The sequence below is a fragment of the Uloborus diversus genome, chromosome 6 (genome assembly GCF_026930045.1).
Source record: "Uloborus diversus isolate 005 chromosome 6, Udiv.v.3.1, whole genome shotgun sequence".
Lineage (NCBI taxonomy): Eukaryota > Metazoa > Arthropoda > Arachnida > Araneae > Uloboridae > Uloborus > Uloborus diversus.
The window spans coordinates 24937018-24952686 of record NC_072736.1 but is presented as its reverse complement, the minus strand read 5'-3'; the positions used below and the strand labels follow the sequence as shown (position 1 = coordinate 24952686).

The window sequence follows — 15669 nt, the reverse complement described above, 5'->3', positions numbered from 1 at the left end:
GCATTGCTAGCTAGATGGTAAAAGTTTTTTTTTTTTTGTTTACGGAAGTTGAAGAATCTTTAAAAATAATTTAAAATCTTCTATTAATTTTTTTCCCTTATGCTTGGCAGGTTAAATTATGTACCTCAAAACCAGAATAACGTAGGTCACATTGCCACTACTTTTCAGGAGGGCGTAAAAACGATTGTCTGGAACCCAAAAGTTGGGACGCGCTCTCTTTTACCACTAGTAAATAATTATGAAGGATTTTCTTTTCTTTTAGAAATATGTTCATATGACTTGATGCGGAATAGGATTTTACGTACAATGCAGTTAATAACTTGAAAATCGCCATTTTTGGATTTGCCTTAGTGTGCCTCAAAAGTACAGGATTATCTTCTTTTATTCAGTTGGAAATGTCGAAAAATATGAGCAAGAATATATCAGACGTAGGGTTTGAAGAAAATATCACAAATACAATGAAAACTGCTGTTGTTACTGTAACTTCAGAGACTCAAGCTCAATTCCCATATTGAGTAATATGTATTTAAGGCAGAAGGGAGAGGCCTATGAGAGCCTGAGAAAGTGAGGTCCCCTAATGGTTAGGATTGCAACTTTACCCTCAATAGGTGGCAGCACAACCGCCAGAACTCAGGCATAATTCTGAAGGGGTGGTTAAACCTCCAGTTATTCTGTAGTCCATCTCCGAGAAGTTGAGCTATGGCCTTGAGCAAGTCTATTTCTACTGCTTGCTCCTCTTTACCTGAATAGTATAGTGCAGCTCTGGTTAGTTGAGCTGTGACCTTGACTTTGTTTACCTGTTTTAGGGGAGTTTAGTGAAAAATAGACGTGTTATTGGTTCGGATTTTAGTTGGAATATTTTTGAAAAGCTACTAAGGAAGTTTCTTAACTCAACTTAGTGCCAATTACCCCTCCCTATTTACCGAAGCAGAGGTAAACATTGTTAGAGTCGGAGCTCAACTTCTCAGAGCCTCACAATAATACTGTTTGCCAAATGGGCAATATCACTGCCAACTAAATCCGCAAGTTTTAAACCGTTTTTCCTCACCCACATTTCAACTAATGGAATCGTTGAATTGGTCGGGCAGCGGAGCTCAACTTGCCAGAGGCGGACAGTACGAACATGGTACTTCCTAGCTACAGAATCACAGGACGTTCAGACCAACGGATTTAACGAGCGCGTATCCCGCACGTACTCGAAGGGTACTTGGCGGTGTCGGGCTCCGAACCCGGAACCAGGGCCGCGCCGTCCCAATGTGCAAGGTCGTGCGGCGCACGACGGCGCCAGAGTCAAAAAGGCGTCAAGCTCTATCGATCAAAAATGTTACAAATAGGAGGAAAAAAAATCTCCAACTGAAAAAAAAAGAACTTTTCATTGTATTAAATGGCGGCGGTGAAGTGATACTGCTCATTGAAACAAGCAATCCGTCTCGCTGCCTATCTGAAAGGAAAGAATTATTGTCTTCATATGATATTCAAAAGTGCAATCTTTTACACCTGAAAACACTTGATGCTAACTAATGCGAAAATTAGCTTTATTCTTCCTAATAATGTGGAGCCGTGAATGCTTTTCCGGTGTGTCTCTGGTTTAGCACACGAGGCGCAACAAATTTGCTATTCCCCATTTTCGTTACTGAACTCGAAATAACTTCAAGATATGAAGTAAAAATGTACACCGTATTCCAAAATTAAATGCTTGCCATGTTCCGATTTTCGGGTATTTTCGGAAAACCAGAGGAATTTTTTTTCATTCGTTCATTATGTCTTAAATGGGTCATTAAACGAAAAAGTAAACCGCTTGTCCCACACGTGATGGTTCAGATATTGAATTAAAAAGTAATGATTTTAAAGGGGAATGACAACATTTTTTGCTTAAAATATCACACATAAGTTTGTAATTTGTTGTGCAGAAAAGATTTGTTCTTTAATATTTTAAAGTATTATTTTTTAATAACTTATATAAGGAACACGTCCGGTACAAAATGATCGTTTTCCGTGGAATGGCCAAATTGTATTCTTCAAATTAGATTATTTTTTGTAAATAAAAAGTGTAGAGAGTACCACCACCAGCTGGAGCTACATTTGGCATGTATTGATGGTTCATATTTTTTACTTTAGCGGTTTCAGATGTATAATAAATCCGTAACGTCAATAAAGGGTCGGAATGCACCTCGCACTGAAAACGAAGGTGATACTCGAAAGTGATTTAAACGCATATGAACAATTTTCGTGAGTAAGTAGTATTAGTCAATTAATAAAAATTTTAACTTCCTGTTTCTCCCCGTGAAATGTTTTATGATACTTTTATAAACTAATTTTATATAATTTTAAATTAAAAATTTCCATGTTGCAGATTATTGGTCAGCTAATTATGTTTCAATCACATTTCTCTTTCTTTCTCCCCCCTCCTTTTATTACCCCTTTTAAACCGTATCCAAATGTAAAAAAAATTCAAAATGCCAAGTCCTGGATGTCCTCTCAACCCCCCCCCCCCCAAAAAAAAATCATTACAGATCGTCCTCAATTTAAGGAAAGCCCCCAACATCTCGTGCTCTAAACAATTTTGAAGATTGTCTAAGATTGCGTTTTTGGAGCTTCTATTTCGAAAAATTGCCGGGACCCTAACCCCTACTAAAAAACGGTCTACAGTTGCGTTTTTAAGTATTCAATTTCAACTCATGCTCCTAAACATTGTTATGCCACCAAAGAAAGACGAAAATGGAGTTCTTAAAATTTACAATTTCAAAAAAATTAAGAGGGAGAACCTCTGATCTTTTCTACATAATACCATTAGGAATGTCTAAAATCTTCATTTTTAGGACTTAAATTTCGAAACATTGGGAGGGGACGCTAAATCGATCAGAAACTCCCTAAGCCCTATTACTTTAACTAACGGCAACAAGATCGTCTAATCGCGTTTTTAAGACATCAATTTCGGAAAATATTGGAGAGGTTCTCGGAACTTCTTTTCCCCCTTACATCTCAAAGATCGTATAAAATTGCGTGTTTAGGCTGATGAAGAATTGAAGCTAAGTTTGTATGGGGGGAAAAAATAAGTGCCCCCGCCCCCTCCCATAAAAAAAGTTTCCGGTTGCGTCACTTATTCAGCATAAGATGTCTTCGGTATGTATAAATTTGCTCCCCCTTAAGTCCTGTTAGTGGCCTCATCGTGGCAAGGGGGTGTCACTGGGAGGAGTGGGTGAAGTACGTCGGGAGTATATACTCCTGGTAGGGTCACCCAAGGCGTGAAGGCCACTCCATCTTACCATCTTTTCCCAGCTAACACTAACAGGCATGGAGCCAAGACAGACCTATACCCTCGGGTGCTCCAGCCTTTGGATAACGGAGGCTGCATTTCTCTCCCATGAACATGTTGACAGATGATCCTGATGCTGCATCGTGCGTCTCGCAGAATAATCCGGCACGCGCTCGAGGTCTAGGCAGAGGGCCTCGTTCGAAAAGTGAGCTACAGTCTCCCCCTAAACTGAAGACCCTTAAAATCCTGCAGTGTAATGTCAACGGATTAACCACCTCTGCTACTAGAGTCAAACTGGACCAACTGTTGAAAATGGCAGACGAAAACCAAGTCCAAATTATTGCTATGCAAGAAACCAAGTTAAAGACGGAAACAATCTTGAAGTGCAGAGGCTCCAATATATACAGGAAAGACCGATCTACTAAGGGAGGAGGAGGCTTGGCCTTCTTCATCCGTGATTTCAACTACCAAAGTTTAGACATTCCTTCAGATGCAGCTACAGATTTGGAAATTCAGGGTATCAAAACACGCTGGAAAGGAAAATACTTAAGTATTTTCAATGTTTACTGTCCTTCCAACCAAAAACATTTACCTGATTTTTTCTGCAACCTTATGGACAATGATACTATTATCTTGGTAATCTCAATGCAAAACTCTTCCTGGGGATGTTCTAGAGATAATGACAGAGGACTAGATATCCTGCAGATCGTTGATGACAATGAATTTATGATACTTAATGAAAGAGCACCTACACACACCTCCTTTAGTTATAACACCTCTGAGGCCTTTGACATTACCATGACCAGCTGTGAGATATTTTCCCAGTGCTCTTGGACTGTACAAGACAATATTGGAAGCGACTATCTACCAATAATGATAGAACTCAAGAAGAAACAGAAGGCCTGGAATACGAGTGAAAAATATTGGAATTTCAAAAAAGCTGATTGGACCTCATTTAGAGAGGCTGTTGATAAAGAATTGGACTCATCGACATTTGTAGGAGAAATCGACCAACGTTGGCTGATTTTCAGAAATATCATACTTAAGCATGCAAAGTCCTTTGTCCCTAGGGGTAATGTAAAACATTTTATCCCTCATTACTCCCAACTCATGACCACTCTAAAACCCTTATTTGAAAAAAGAAAACTACTTTTAGATTCTACCAGAGTCTCCCAAATGATAACGGGAGAACTGAGATCAACCAAATTAACGCAGAAATTAAACTAGCCTATTCTCAGCTCAAAAGGCATAGATGGAATGAGATTTGTAGTAATATTGACGCAAGGACGCCGGACACAAAACTTTGGAAACTTCTTAAGGGCATTAACAAGGAACAACCCCAGCACGTAAGCTGCAAAACAATTAAAGACAGCAATGGACCAATGTTTACAGATGATAAATCTGCCGCCAATGGCCTTGCTGCTCACTACTAACAAATTAGCAGACTAAACTTCACAATCGATGACAAACATGTTTTGCTTAAAGCAAGAAACATTGTTCATGGATGCCGTAGCTCGGACCATGGAGACCCAACAATGACTACTCAGTTTAACAACCAAGAACTTTTGCTCGCTTTGTCCCTTCTTGACCTTAGCAAATCACCAGGCCCAGACGGAATTCACGGTCATATGATTGAAAATCTTGGAGGCATTGGAAAACAAAAGTTACTTGACCTTTTCAGCTTTTCTTGGAGAAATGGACGATTACCTCAAGAGTGGAAAAGGGCCACTATCATACCAATAAAGAAGCCAAATAATAATACCTGTTCTTCTGGTGATTACAGACCTATAGCATTGACATGTACCATAAACAAAATCATGGAGAAAATGGTCTCGATCAGACTCCAATACTTCTTGAGCAAAAATAATTTACTCCCTAGAGAACAATTTGGTTTTCGGGGAGGTCGCAGCACGATTGTTCAAGTACTGTATTTTGCCCAAACCATCAGAGATGCCCAAAACTCTAGGCCAACCCACCACAGCGTCGCAGCTCTGCTGGACCTTACGAAGGCTTTTGATAGAGTTTGGAAGGATAAACTTATAATAAAACTGTACGATGTCTTTAAAGTCCGGGAAAACACTTTAGTATGGATTTCTGATTACCTTAAACAGAGAACAATTAGAGTTAAGTTCAATAGAACCCTGTCCGATACTTTTAGCCTAGGCCAGGGTGTTCCCCAGGGAACCGTTCTCAGCCCAACTCTCTTCGTTCTGTTTATGGCCGGAATTGAAAAAACCGTTTCCCCGAGGACTCTTGTTGGAAGGTTTGCAGATGATATTGCTATCTGAAGCTCAGGCAGAGCAATCGATGAAATTGAATCAGAACTCAATAGTACCTTGGACGCCATCTCAAAGTTTGCAGATGAACATAAAATGAACTTCAACCCAGATAAATCAATAACCACTTTTTTTACCACTAATAAAAAGCTTTATAACTATCAACCTACATTGATGCTCAAAAACCAGAAACTCACCTACGAGAAACACCCAAAATACCTGGGCTTCATCCTTTATCCAGAATTTTTATGTAATAAACATATTGATTTCATAGTCCAGAAAGCCAGGAAGCGCCTCAACATTTTGAAACACATTGCAGGTCGAAACTGGGGAGCAGACGCAAAAACTCTTAAGACTTCCTACCAGGCTCTTATTAGGCCAATCTTATAATATGGATATCCCATTTATTGTTGTGCATCTGAAACCAACTTGAATAAACTGGAAAAAGTCCAGTTGAGTGCTGCTCGCATTATTACTGTAATGAAACGCAGCTGTCCATCCGAAATCGTCCTTTTTGAGGCAGACCTACAGCCTCTTTCTATGAGATGCCAGGCCAGTTTAGTCAAATACTTCAATAAACTTTCTAGTATAGATCATGGAAACAAAACTGCTTGCTACCTAAACAGTTGGACAAGCAATAAAAGACTAAAGAGAAACAGCCCCTTTTCATTGATAAAATCACAACAACTAATTGCATCAAATTTGGAACCTCACTATATTCATTGTAACTTAAATACTTGTACAGACCTCTCCAATGTTGAGTTTTGTGATGGTCTCCTTACCACCCTCAATAAGAAAGAATGTGTTCCTGAACTTCTTAGACAACTGGTCCTGGAAGTCATCAATATAATCTCTCCAAATGATATTAAAATACATTCAGATGGCAGCAAAATGAATATTCAGACAGGTAGTGGAACTTACATTAAAACTCCTCAAGATAAGTTCTTCCTAAAGCAACGAAATCCAGATTTTTGTTCAGTTTTCCGAAGTGAATTAATTGCTATTCACATAGGACTGGAGAAAATTATTTGCGAAAACAACTTCGGAGATCTTTGGATACTTTCTGACAGTAAAAGTTCAATTCAACGCCTCAGAAACTGGTCCCTCATAGAAGACAAAACTAGCCTATCAATCCTACGTAAAGTAAAGCTCATAGCCCTTCAGCATCAAGTCCACTTTCAACGGATCCCTTCCCATGTCGATATCTATGGTAACGAGCTGGCCGATACTCTTGCCAAAGAGAGTCTAGCCCAACCAACACCTTTCACCTCGGAGCTCACCTATCTAGAACTGTTCTCCAAGCAAAAAGCCAACAATAAAGAAAAATGGTTAATACCTCCATCTCACAATTGGTACAAAGGCAAAAGGCCAGAACAATCTCTTGCCCTTCCCTGTGACAGGCAGACTAACACCCTTCTTCAGTAAATTACCGCCCAGTAGCCAGGGCCTTCTGTCTCGCCTCGCCAGTGGACATCTGAAAAGTCTCACTTTCTCTGGAAGCGCCAAGAGGTTCCCCATCTGCCCTAAATGCCAACAAGACCAGGCATCACCACAGCATATCTTGAGCTGCTTGGGATTGGACTGGAACGACATATTTGACAGTCCACTGCTAGTGTCAGATTTCATAAGGGTCAACGGCTCATCGATTTGGTCTGACTCCGTCAGATCAAAGGGAGATTAAAAACAACAACAACAACAACATAAAATTGCTTTCAATGCTATTTTCAAAAATAAATAAATAAATAAATAAATAAAAATTTATGTTTCAACAAATGTATAAATATACCTTTTAGAAAAGCACGAATGTTTACCTACACATTGTTTTTTGAAATAAATTAAATGCCTAAGGTTTTGTTTCCCACATTATATTTGTCTACTAAACCTCACTCCATTTGTTAACCATATTTTCTCCGAACACCACTGCAAAAAGGCGCTCAAAAGAAATTTGCACGACGGCACCGATCAGGCTTGGCGCGGCCCTGCCCGGAACACTCCGATTCCGATCCTAATGCCTTATTCACTGTGCCTCCTAAAATTCTGAACGTGCCAAAAAATGACTTAATTGTAATTTTTTTGCGCGAAAACGAAATTCTTGGAAGGAACAGCAATTAAAAATTCATATTACATTGCTATGAATGATTGGCTTTTTATGATATTGAACAATTTATTGAAAGTCTAGAAAATTAAGTCTAAAATTCTGGTAAAGTTCTTGACACTTCAGCTGTGTGAATAAAGTAAAACACTCGTAAGTAGGGTAACACCCCCAGTAATTGGCAGGTCACCAGTGATTGGCATTTCCTACAAAAATAGGAAAATATCCTAAAATAGGATTCATATCCAATCTTTTAAAAGTAGAAGGCTATATATTAACTGAATGTACATTTACTTTAAAGATTATAATTTCAATTCATGTTACTAAATGTTAGCAGTGTATAGGAAAGATAAAAAATTGTGGCTTGTGTCAAATCAGCCATTCTTGTTGCAAAAGCTTCTTCTCTGGCCCAAGGGAAGCATACGCATCAATCCATTAAAATCTGACTTAAAATATATTTTAAACTTTCGTTGTCAAAAATTTTGTTTAGTTAAAAGGTGTTACTTTGAGTGGGTAGAAATATATTCTTGTCCTTTTTTAGCCTACTTTCCCAGTAAAAGTCAGAAAAAGAAGAAAAAAGCATGAAAGAAGGCTTAATGCATCTTAAAAATATCGCGAAAAACAAAAAAAGTCAAAAATAAATAAAATCATTAAATAAATATTGAAAAATTAAGAATTGGAAAGTAGGGTATTGAGATGGGGAAAAATGTCTGCCGGTCTGTCGGTCTGTCGGACCCCCCCCCCCCTAATAACTTTTGAATGAATAGTCCGATTCGAACAAACTTTTTTTTGTTCGAAAGATCTCGGCGAGGACACCTCATTCCCATATTTCACTTTTTGATTTGAACTATTTTTTGTTCAATTTTGAACAGTTCAAAAAAACTTAACATTAGCGCCTACTGGGAAATTCAAGGCAATTCCGAACTGTGAGGCGAATTTGCTTCAAACAAACTTTGTAGAAAAAAGCTTTTGATGAAAAACTTGTATATAAAATATCTTTTTGATTTGAACAATTTTCCGTTCAATTTTGATCAGTTCAATTCCCTTAACATTAGCGCCTACGGGGAAACTGAAAGTCAATGTAGATTCCGTACTTGAAGGCGGATTTACTTCAAACAAATTTTGTTGGAAATAGCTCTTGACGCCAAACTCCAGATTTCGACTCCGAGAATTTAGGGGCACTTGACTCCGACTCCGACTCCTGTGCCCGACAATTAATCGGACTCCGACTCCTCGACTTCGACTCTGACTTCGGAACTTTGGCAAAAATTTATACACGGAGGACAAATGACGGACTCCGATTCTTAGATATTCGACTCCGACTCCTTTACCCCAAAATGAGATTGACTCCGACTCCGCAGCTATGGTTTTGACTGTGAAATAATTATTGTTGATTTGACTTGTTTTTATTTTACGCTGAAGTTTTAACTTAGGTATTCAGTTTTCGGCGAATAAACTCGAAGTCATTTATGTTTCTACATAAAGATATGCGCAGACGATTTTTTTTGTCAATGAAAATTATTACTTTAAGTTGACATTTTATTGTTTTTATTTATTTTGGTAAGTGCATTAATTCATTTAAAAAATTGTTTTTGGCAACAGGGGAAAAAGAAAAAAAAATTTTTTTTGATATGATGTATTTATTTTAATGAGCTTATTAATTTTAATTATTATTTTTTCGTTTTGAAAGCTGTTAAAGATTTTTTAATGGAAAAAAGTGTATTAGCTGCTTTGTTTAAAAGTTGCAATTTTTTTTTTTTTTTTTTTTTTACGCATCTAATTTTTTTAGATGAGTGAGGAATATTTTATTCCTAGAAATCAGCTTAAAGTATTTTAAAAATATGTTTGAAAAAATTTGCGATTTTAGCTATTTTTGAGAATATTGATCAGGTGCTAGAAAGTAGTATGGGTATAAGGGAAAGTAGGCTCGTCTAGTTCTAGACAGAACTTCTTGTTGGATTTTTGAAATAATGATGGATGCCATTTAGTGGTGCTTCAGTTTTGCTAGTTTCCAGTAATTGGCACATGTGCCTATAAACACTAATGTGTTGTGCAATATGTCGCTAGTTTCATTTCTGATACTTCTGCAGCAACTATATTACATGGGTTCTACTATTGATTTGAATCCTACAGAATATACTGTTAAAATTTTAAGAGAAATAATAAAAAACAAATATGTTTGGCTACGATATTGCGACAGTGGAAAATCGGTTCATTTTTTATGGTCCCTTAGATTCATCGGATCAATGTTCCTAATGTTCCTTTTTCTATGGAAACAGCTATAATTCGTAAAATCGAAACTGCATACCGACTAATGAAACAGCAATAATCTCGATATTTTTTTCTATGCAACACTTCAAATTTAATTTTATTTCTCTAAAATACTTTTTCAACGTCAAAATGCTTAATCTAACATTAATTTATGTGTAATTACCTATTTTAAATTAACATGAATTATGCTTCTTATTGTGATAAAATTTGTATGTAATCTAAAAGTGAAAAATAAAGTGATTTTCCAGTTCTATTAACATGTGCCAATTACTGGATCTCAAGGTGTCATACACTGGGGTATCAGGTGCCAATTATTGGTTATTTCGGTAACTTTTTATACACATATTTTTATAAAAATATCAGTTCAAATATTTTTGATTTTAGTGAACTAAGTAGATGCACAGATGTGCATTCTTTAATGCAAAAATATTTGCAAGTGAATATTTTTTTTTCTAAGTAATGAAAACAGAGGTAAGTTTAAAGGACAAACTCTTAAAGTGCCAATTACTGGGGTCGTTACCCCATGTCCTAAGACTTCCAACAAAAATGTAAAGATCTTGTTTCCAGTCATTTATGACAATATCGAACGCATACACATTAACCTTCCCTAGAAACAAATATCCAGCAGTAATAATTTATCACGAGCCCACTAGCGCATCCAGAAATACCTTCTGTAGGGGGTGTTTCTTGTGATCAAAAATACATTCTGGAAAGGGTCTTTTAATCAAAAATTCTTTCTGAAGGGTTTTTTTTTAAATCAAAACAATCCTTTCATATACATATACTACTGTATTATATTGGAATTTGCATTTATGTTAAAACTAATGTCTCTGGGGGTGTTCCCCCCCCCTTCCTTCGCTGCGCCGTTGCATGAGCCTATTTGCAATGTTTTGCTGCGAAATATTCAAACATGATGCAGCGGTGCCCTCGGGAGGGTGGGGGGGGGGGGGATTATAGCACCATCAAGATTTTTTTAGTGGGGGGAGGAGGAATTTTTAATTTTTTAAATTTATTTATTCAAGTGTATTTGTTGATTTATCTTTAGTTTAAACTATTTATTTCATCTTATTTTTATTTTATTTTAATTAATTTTTTTATTTAATTATTTTGTGGGTAAGTGTGTGTGTGTGTGTTATTGGTGTGGCGCGGAACTTTTCTAACAAAATAATAATAACAATGAAAGTAATTTGAAGTAAATAAATAAAATAAATGACAAAATAAAAAAAGGGGATAAAGACATGAGAATTTTTTTTGAGACGGGGAGGATTTGTGCCATCGAACTTAGGGGGATGGGCACCCCTGACATGATGAAACAAAATCCTTTTATTTAGCAGTGGTTCCTTCAAAGTTAGTTTCACTTACATCGATCTGAACACGTTGGAAGAGTTTCCATTTATTGTTGATAAGCTCTGGACGTCCGTAGGAGTCTAATCTTGCTCTCATTTCTGCGGGTGAAAGGAAAACCTAAAATAAAAAGTACGTTATAGATAATATAACATTTTTCTCAAGTTGAATCGTGACAGTATTTCAAAAAATTAAACATCCGGCATCCAGCCCCTGGCATTTATTTGAATGTTGGCGTCTTGAATTCAAATTATGCTTTTCGCAAACAAGAATTGCGATAGGATCCTACTCGTTGGGTTTGTTGTTTTTATAAATGGAATGGAAAGGAAATGGCGAAAAATTGGCGCTCGTCATATTATGATTGGTGATTTTCTAGATTAGATAATGCGAGGACTATATATATATATATATATATATATATATATATATATATATATATATATATATCCCTAGCGTCAATGACCAAACGTTTCCCTTAGTTTCAATAACCGGGTACCCGGGTACCCATTTTGAATTTCGAAGATTTAGAGCAGAAAAATAATTTTTTTTCTGACACCTCTTCCATTTAATTGAAACGTTTTCTTCCACCCTCATCTGGGGAAGTTTGTGTATCCTGTTTTTACCAAAAAACGAAATAGTTTATTGTTTTCCAGCGTTTTATGTTTAAGTTTCACGCTAAATTGTCTGTTAGAAACAAATGTGTTTCTCCAGTTTTTTCGTAATACTGGATGTATTAGGTTTTACACTTTGGTATTTTATAGTGAATTCGTAGTATTTCATTTATTTATACCAGTGATGTTCAACTTACGACCCGCGGACCACATGAGGCCCGCGAAATTCATACCATATACACATATGCCTGTTGTTCCAAAAAATAGTATCTGTAATTTTATCCTCACTATCATTTGCTCAACCTTTGCTGTCATGCTGTCTGACATTCGTAAGTATACTCAAAAAAAAAAAAAAAAGAAAAAAAAAAAGAAAAAGAAAAAAAGAAAAAAAAAAAAGAAAAAGAAAAAAAGAAGAAAAAAGAAAGAAAGAAAGAAAAAGAAAAAAAGGCAGATATTATATTCCAACTGAAATATTGTCTACATATTGAGAGAAACATAGTTCCTAATTCGGTATCACTGATGATGTAACAATATGTTCGTACACAACAAAAAGAGAAAAGGCCGTAATATTGTTTTCCACTTCACATCATAACAAAAGAAGTTCTTTAGCAACCAAAAGACACAACTATTTCGTTTTATAACAAAACGAAATGTAGTGTTGACACGACTGATCAAATTTTGATGATTTCGAAGCATTTGATCGAATGGTGAAAACCAACGGGTGTAGCGCCCTGTGAACTATTTATGAGTATACTTAATTTAATTTAAAATCTTAATTATATCTGTAAATGTAATTTGAATAAATGTAAATTATACGGAAACTTTCTTTGCGTCTACGATCTGCAGTGTGACTCGTGTGCAATTGCAGTGTTTTCAAGTGTTTATTAATTTTTATTTATTTTATTTTTTTTACAGCGCGAAAAATTTTTCGGACACGGGAAGTGAGTTCAATTCTTCGGTTTTACACCAGAAAATATGTGAAAAAATTGGAAAACGAACCATTATCGAAAAAAAAATCGTTTCTGAGGAAATTTTACATTTTGGGGGGGGGGGGGGGTTAGCGCTTGGAGTGTCCCAACTTGCTACAAATGTTCATGTTTTTGAACTATACTCTTCTCTAACCCTTCAAAAGAATATTAAAGTTAATACAATGCTGTTTTCCCTATCAAATATAAATAATTACTATGTAATTGCCGAAAGCGTTATACAATTTGGGGGCGCGACGTCAAAGGAAGAGGGGAGTTAGGGGGGGAAACGGTGGTCATATTTTGATTCAAAGGCTCATTTTACATGAGAATCATCAAAAATTGGTGTCAGAAGCATTTTGAAGGGGTATTTTTTGACGTGCAGTGCAATGGGTACCCGGGTATCTGGTTATTGAATCTAGGTATAAAAATTTTAAAGGCTAAAAAACTCCCCCGAATTTTTTTTTTTTTTTGAAAACACGGTAACAACTTTCTTTAGTTCAGATTCATGTAAATAACAAGGACTAAAAGCAATTTTAAAAAGACCTTGTTACAAAGCGTAAAAATTATAATAAAAGCCGCAAAAAGGTACCCGGGTACCCGGTCATTGACGCTACGGATATATATATATATATATAAGAAAAGAAATAGTTATATCATGAAGCGGTAATAAAGATATGGTTATTATGGCCAATGTTCATTCGTACAATTATCATAAAGATTATTTACAGCGTATACCGTAATTTTATTTCTTATCAGTCTTAAATGATGGGAAATAGAAATCCGGAAATTTTGCATTTAGATGAAGCTTTGTTATTAAGTTCACCTGTACAGGCGATTTTCCTCAAAAAACCCCGTGATTTTACAACGGGGGGAGAAAAAAAAAGTTATGTAATGTAAAATCATCAAACGATTTTTTTTCTCCAGGATTTTTTTTTTTTTTTTCCGGTCTAAAACCAGAGTATGGGTCTCCCTCCTGTGTATAATTTCTAGTTATATATTGTTACAAATTCTGTAAATAGTAATTATTGTAGTAACGTAACCTGTAAATAGTTTCCCGTAATGAATATACAACCCCTTAACATATGGCTAAAGTATACAACCCCCTATTCTTTTTTTCTTATTTCATTCACTGATTTTATCAATGAAAGTGTAGTTGTAGAACGTTGTAGCATTTTCTGGAATCTTTGAGATTTCTTTTCGGTGTGTATATAAGCCGTTAGCGATGGATAAAAAGTTTAGTTTCGATTGAGAATTTGTACTGAGAGTGTGTATTAGCTCTGTTTATAGCGAGGCATTTCGCTGTGTTGTTTTCGTATTTGGAAGTAAATACGAGTGTAACCGTTGAGTTTGCGGTGTTGAGTGATATTTGCTTAATTGCTGGTGATTATTTTAGCAGTTGTTAACGATTTCTCCTGTACATAGTGTAAATAAAGCTCCTGTGTTTTTATCAAGAACTGTGTCTTCATCGCAAGTGGAAGTCGCACCGAATCCGTTACAATATATAAAAAACATCTTGTGAGCATCGTATGTTGCATATGTGTCGCATCTCAGATCTTCAGAAATGAAACACCTCTACTATTTATATTTATTCAAGTTACATACACAGATATAAATAAGATTTAAGATGAAATTAAGTATATGCTTTTAGTTTGCAGTAATGTATATTTACATTTCTGGGGATAAACCATCCATATTGTTCATCACTCTTGCATAGGAATCAGCAAGAATTATGTCATAAGCATTTTGAAGGGTTCCCCCCCCCCGCACGTTGTTTTTAATTACTCACCGACATAGGGAAAACGTGTCACAATGTCTTGTAAAAAATAATCGCCCTTTCTATTTCTATATTTTGTCAATAAGGCAGTAAAAATATATTAAATCTATTATCTTCTATCTATACATATCTATCTTCTATCTATACATATAATAAAACAAGATGTTTGTGTGTGTGTGTGTGTGTGTGTGTGTGTGTGTGTGTGTGGCGCGCATCCTGGGAAAACGGAAAGGCCTAGAAAGATGAAATTTGGTACACAGGTGCAGTTTTTGCCGAAAATGTGCACCTCGGGCTTCGATTTTTGATATTTTAATTAGAAAAAAGTTATTTAATGCTTTATGTGGTTTTTTTTTGCACTTTTAACCTCACAGACTCCGAACCAATCGCGCCACACAAATATTTTTTGTACTATAGTGTAGGAAATTTAATTTTAAATATAATGAATGAAAAAATTTTGAAGATAGAGCAATTTTTGTATTTTTTATAAATTTTTGAAAAAACTTTTATTTTGCATTTTTTTCTGGGTTTAATTTTTTTCGAAACCCATCCTGCGACAAGTATTGAACCCTCAATTTTAAAATTTTAGTTGGTAATAGTAAAAACATTCTGCCCCCTTCAGAAGAAAAAAGTTTCGAAAAATACGCAATAGTTTTTTTTTTTTACAATTTTTTTAATGGCAGAACACAACGCGAGCTGTTCGCTTGCCGGCTGAGTTCCGAGCTTACCTCATCACGTGATCCAACTGAAATCGTTTGCCTTCTCTTCACCTTTTTTTTTTTTTTTTTTTTTTTGCAAGCGCTACTTTTTGAACACTACGGGGAACATAGAGCCATTATTTTTGCGGGCTATTTTGATTAAATAAATAAAGCCAGCGATTTTTTGCATGATCTTTGCTTTTGTTACGGATTGACGGTTAGGTTAGGTAGATACAGAGATAGATAGAGGTTGAGTGGACAAAAAATGTTTTTGTTTTCGAATTAATACTTATATAAATAAAAAAAGATTGTACTGTCAGGAGGTAGATATGCGCAGATCGTATAGATTGATAGATAGACAAATATAGAGTTCGATATAGTA

General features: G+C 35.9%; 1 protein-coding gene across 1 annotated transcript in view; it reads right to left on the bottom strand.

Moving 5' to 3' along the window:
• LOC129224192 (beta-scruin-like) overlaps positions 1–15669 on the bottom strand; it is a 71268-nt gene that overhangs the window by 30788 nt on the left and 24811 nt on the right. The window contains exon 10 of the mRNA XM_054858610.1: positions 11258–11359. Coding sequence (XP_054714585.1) covers positions 11258–11359 — 102 coding nt within the window. The remainder of the gene's footprint in view (positions 1–11257; positions 11360–15669) is intronic.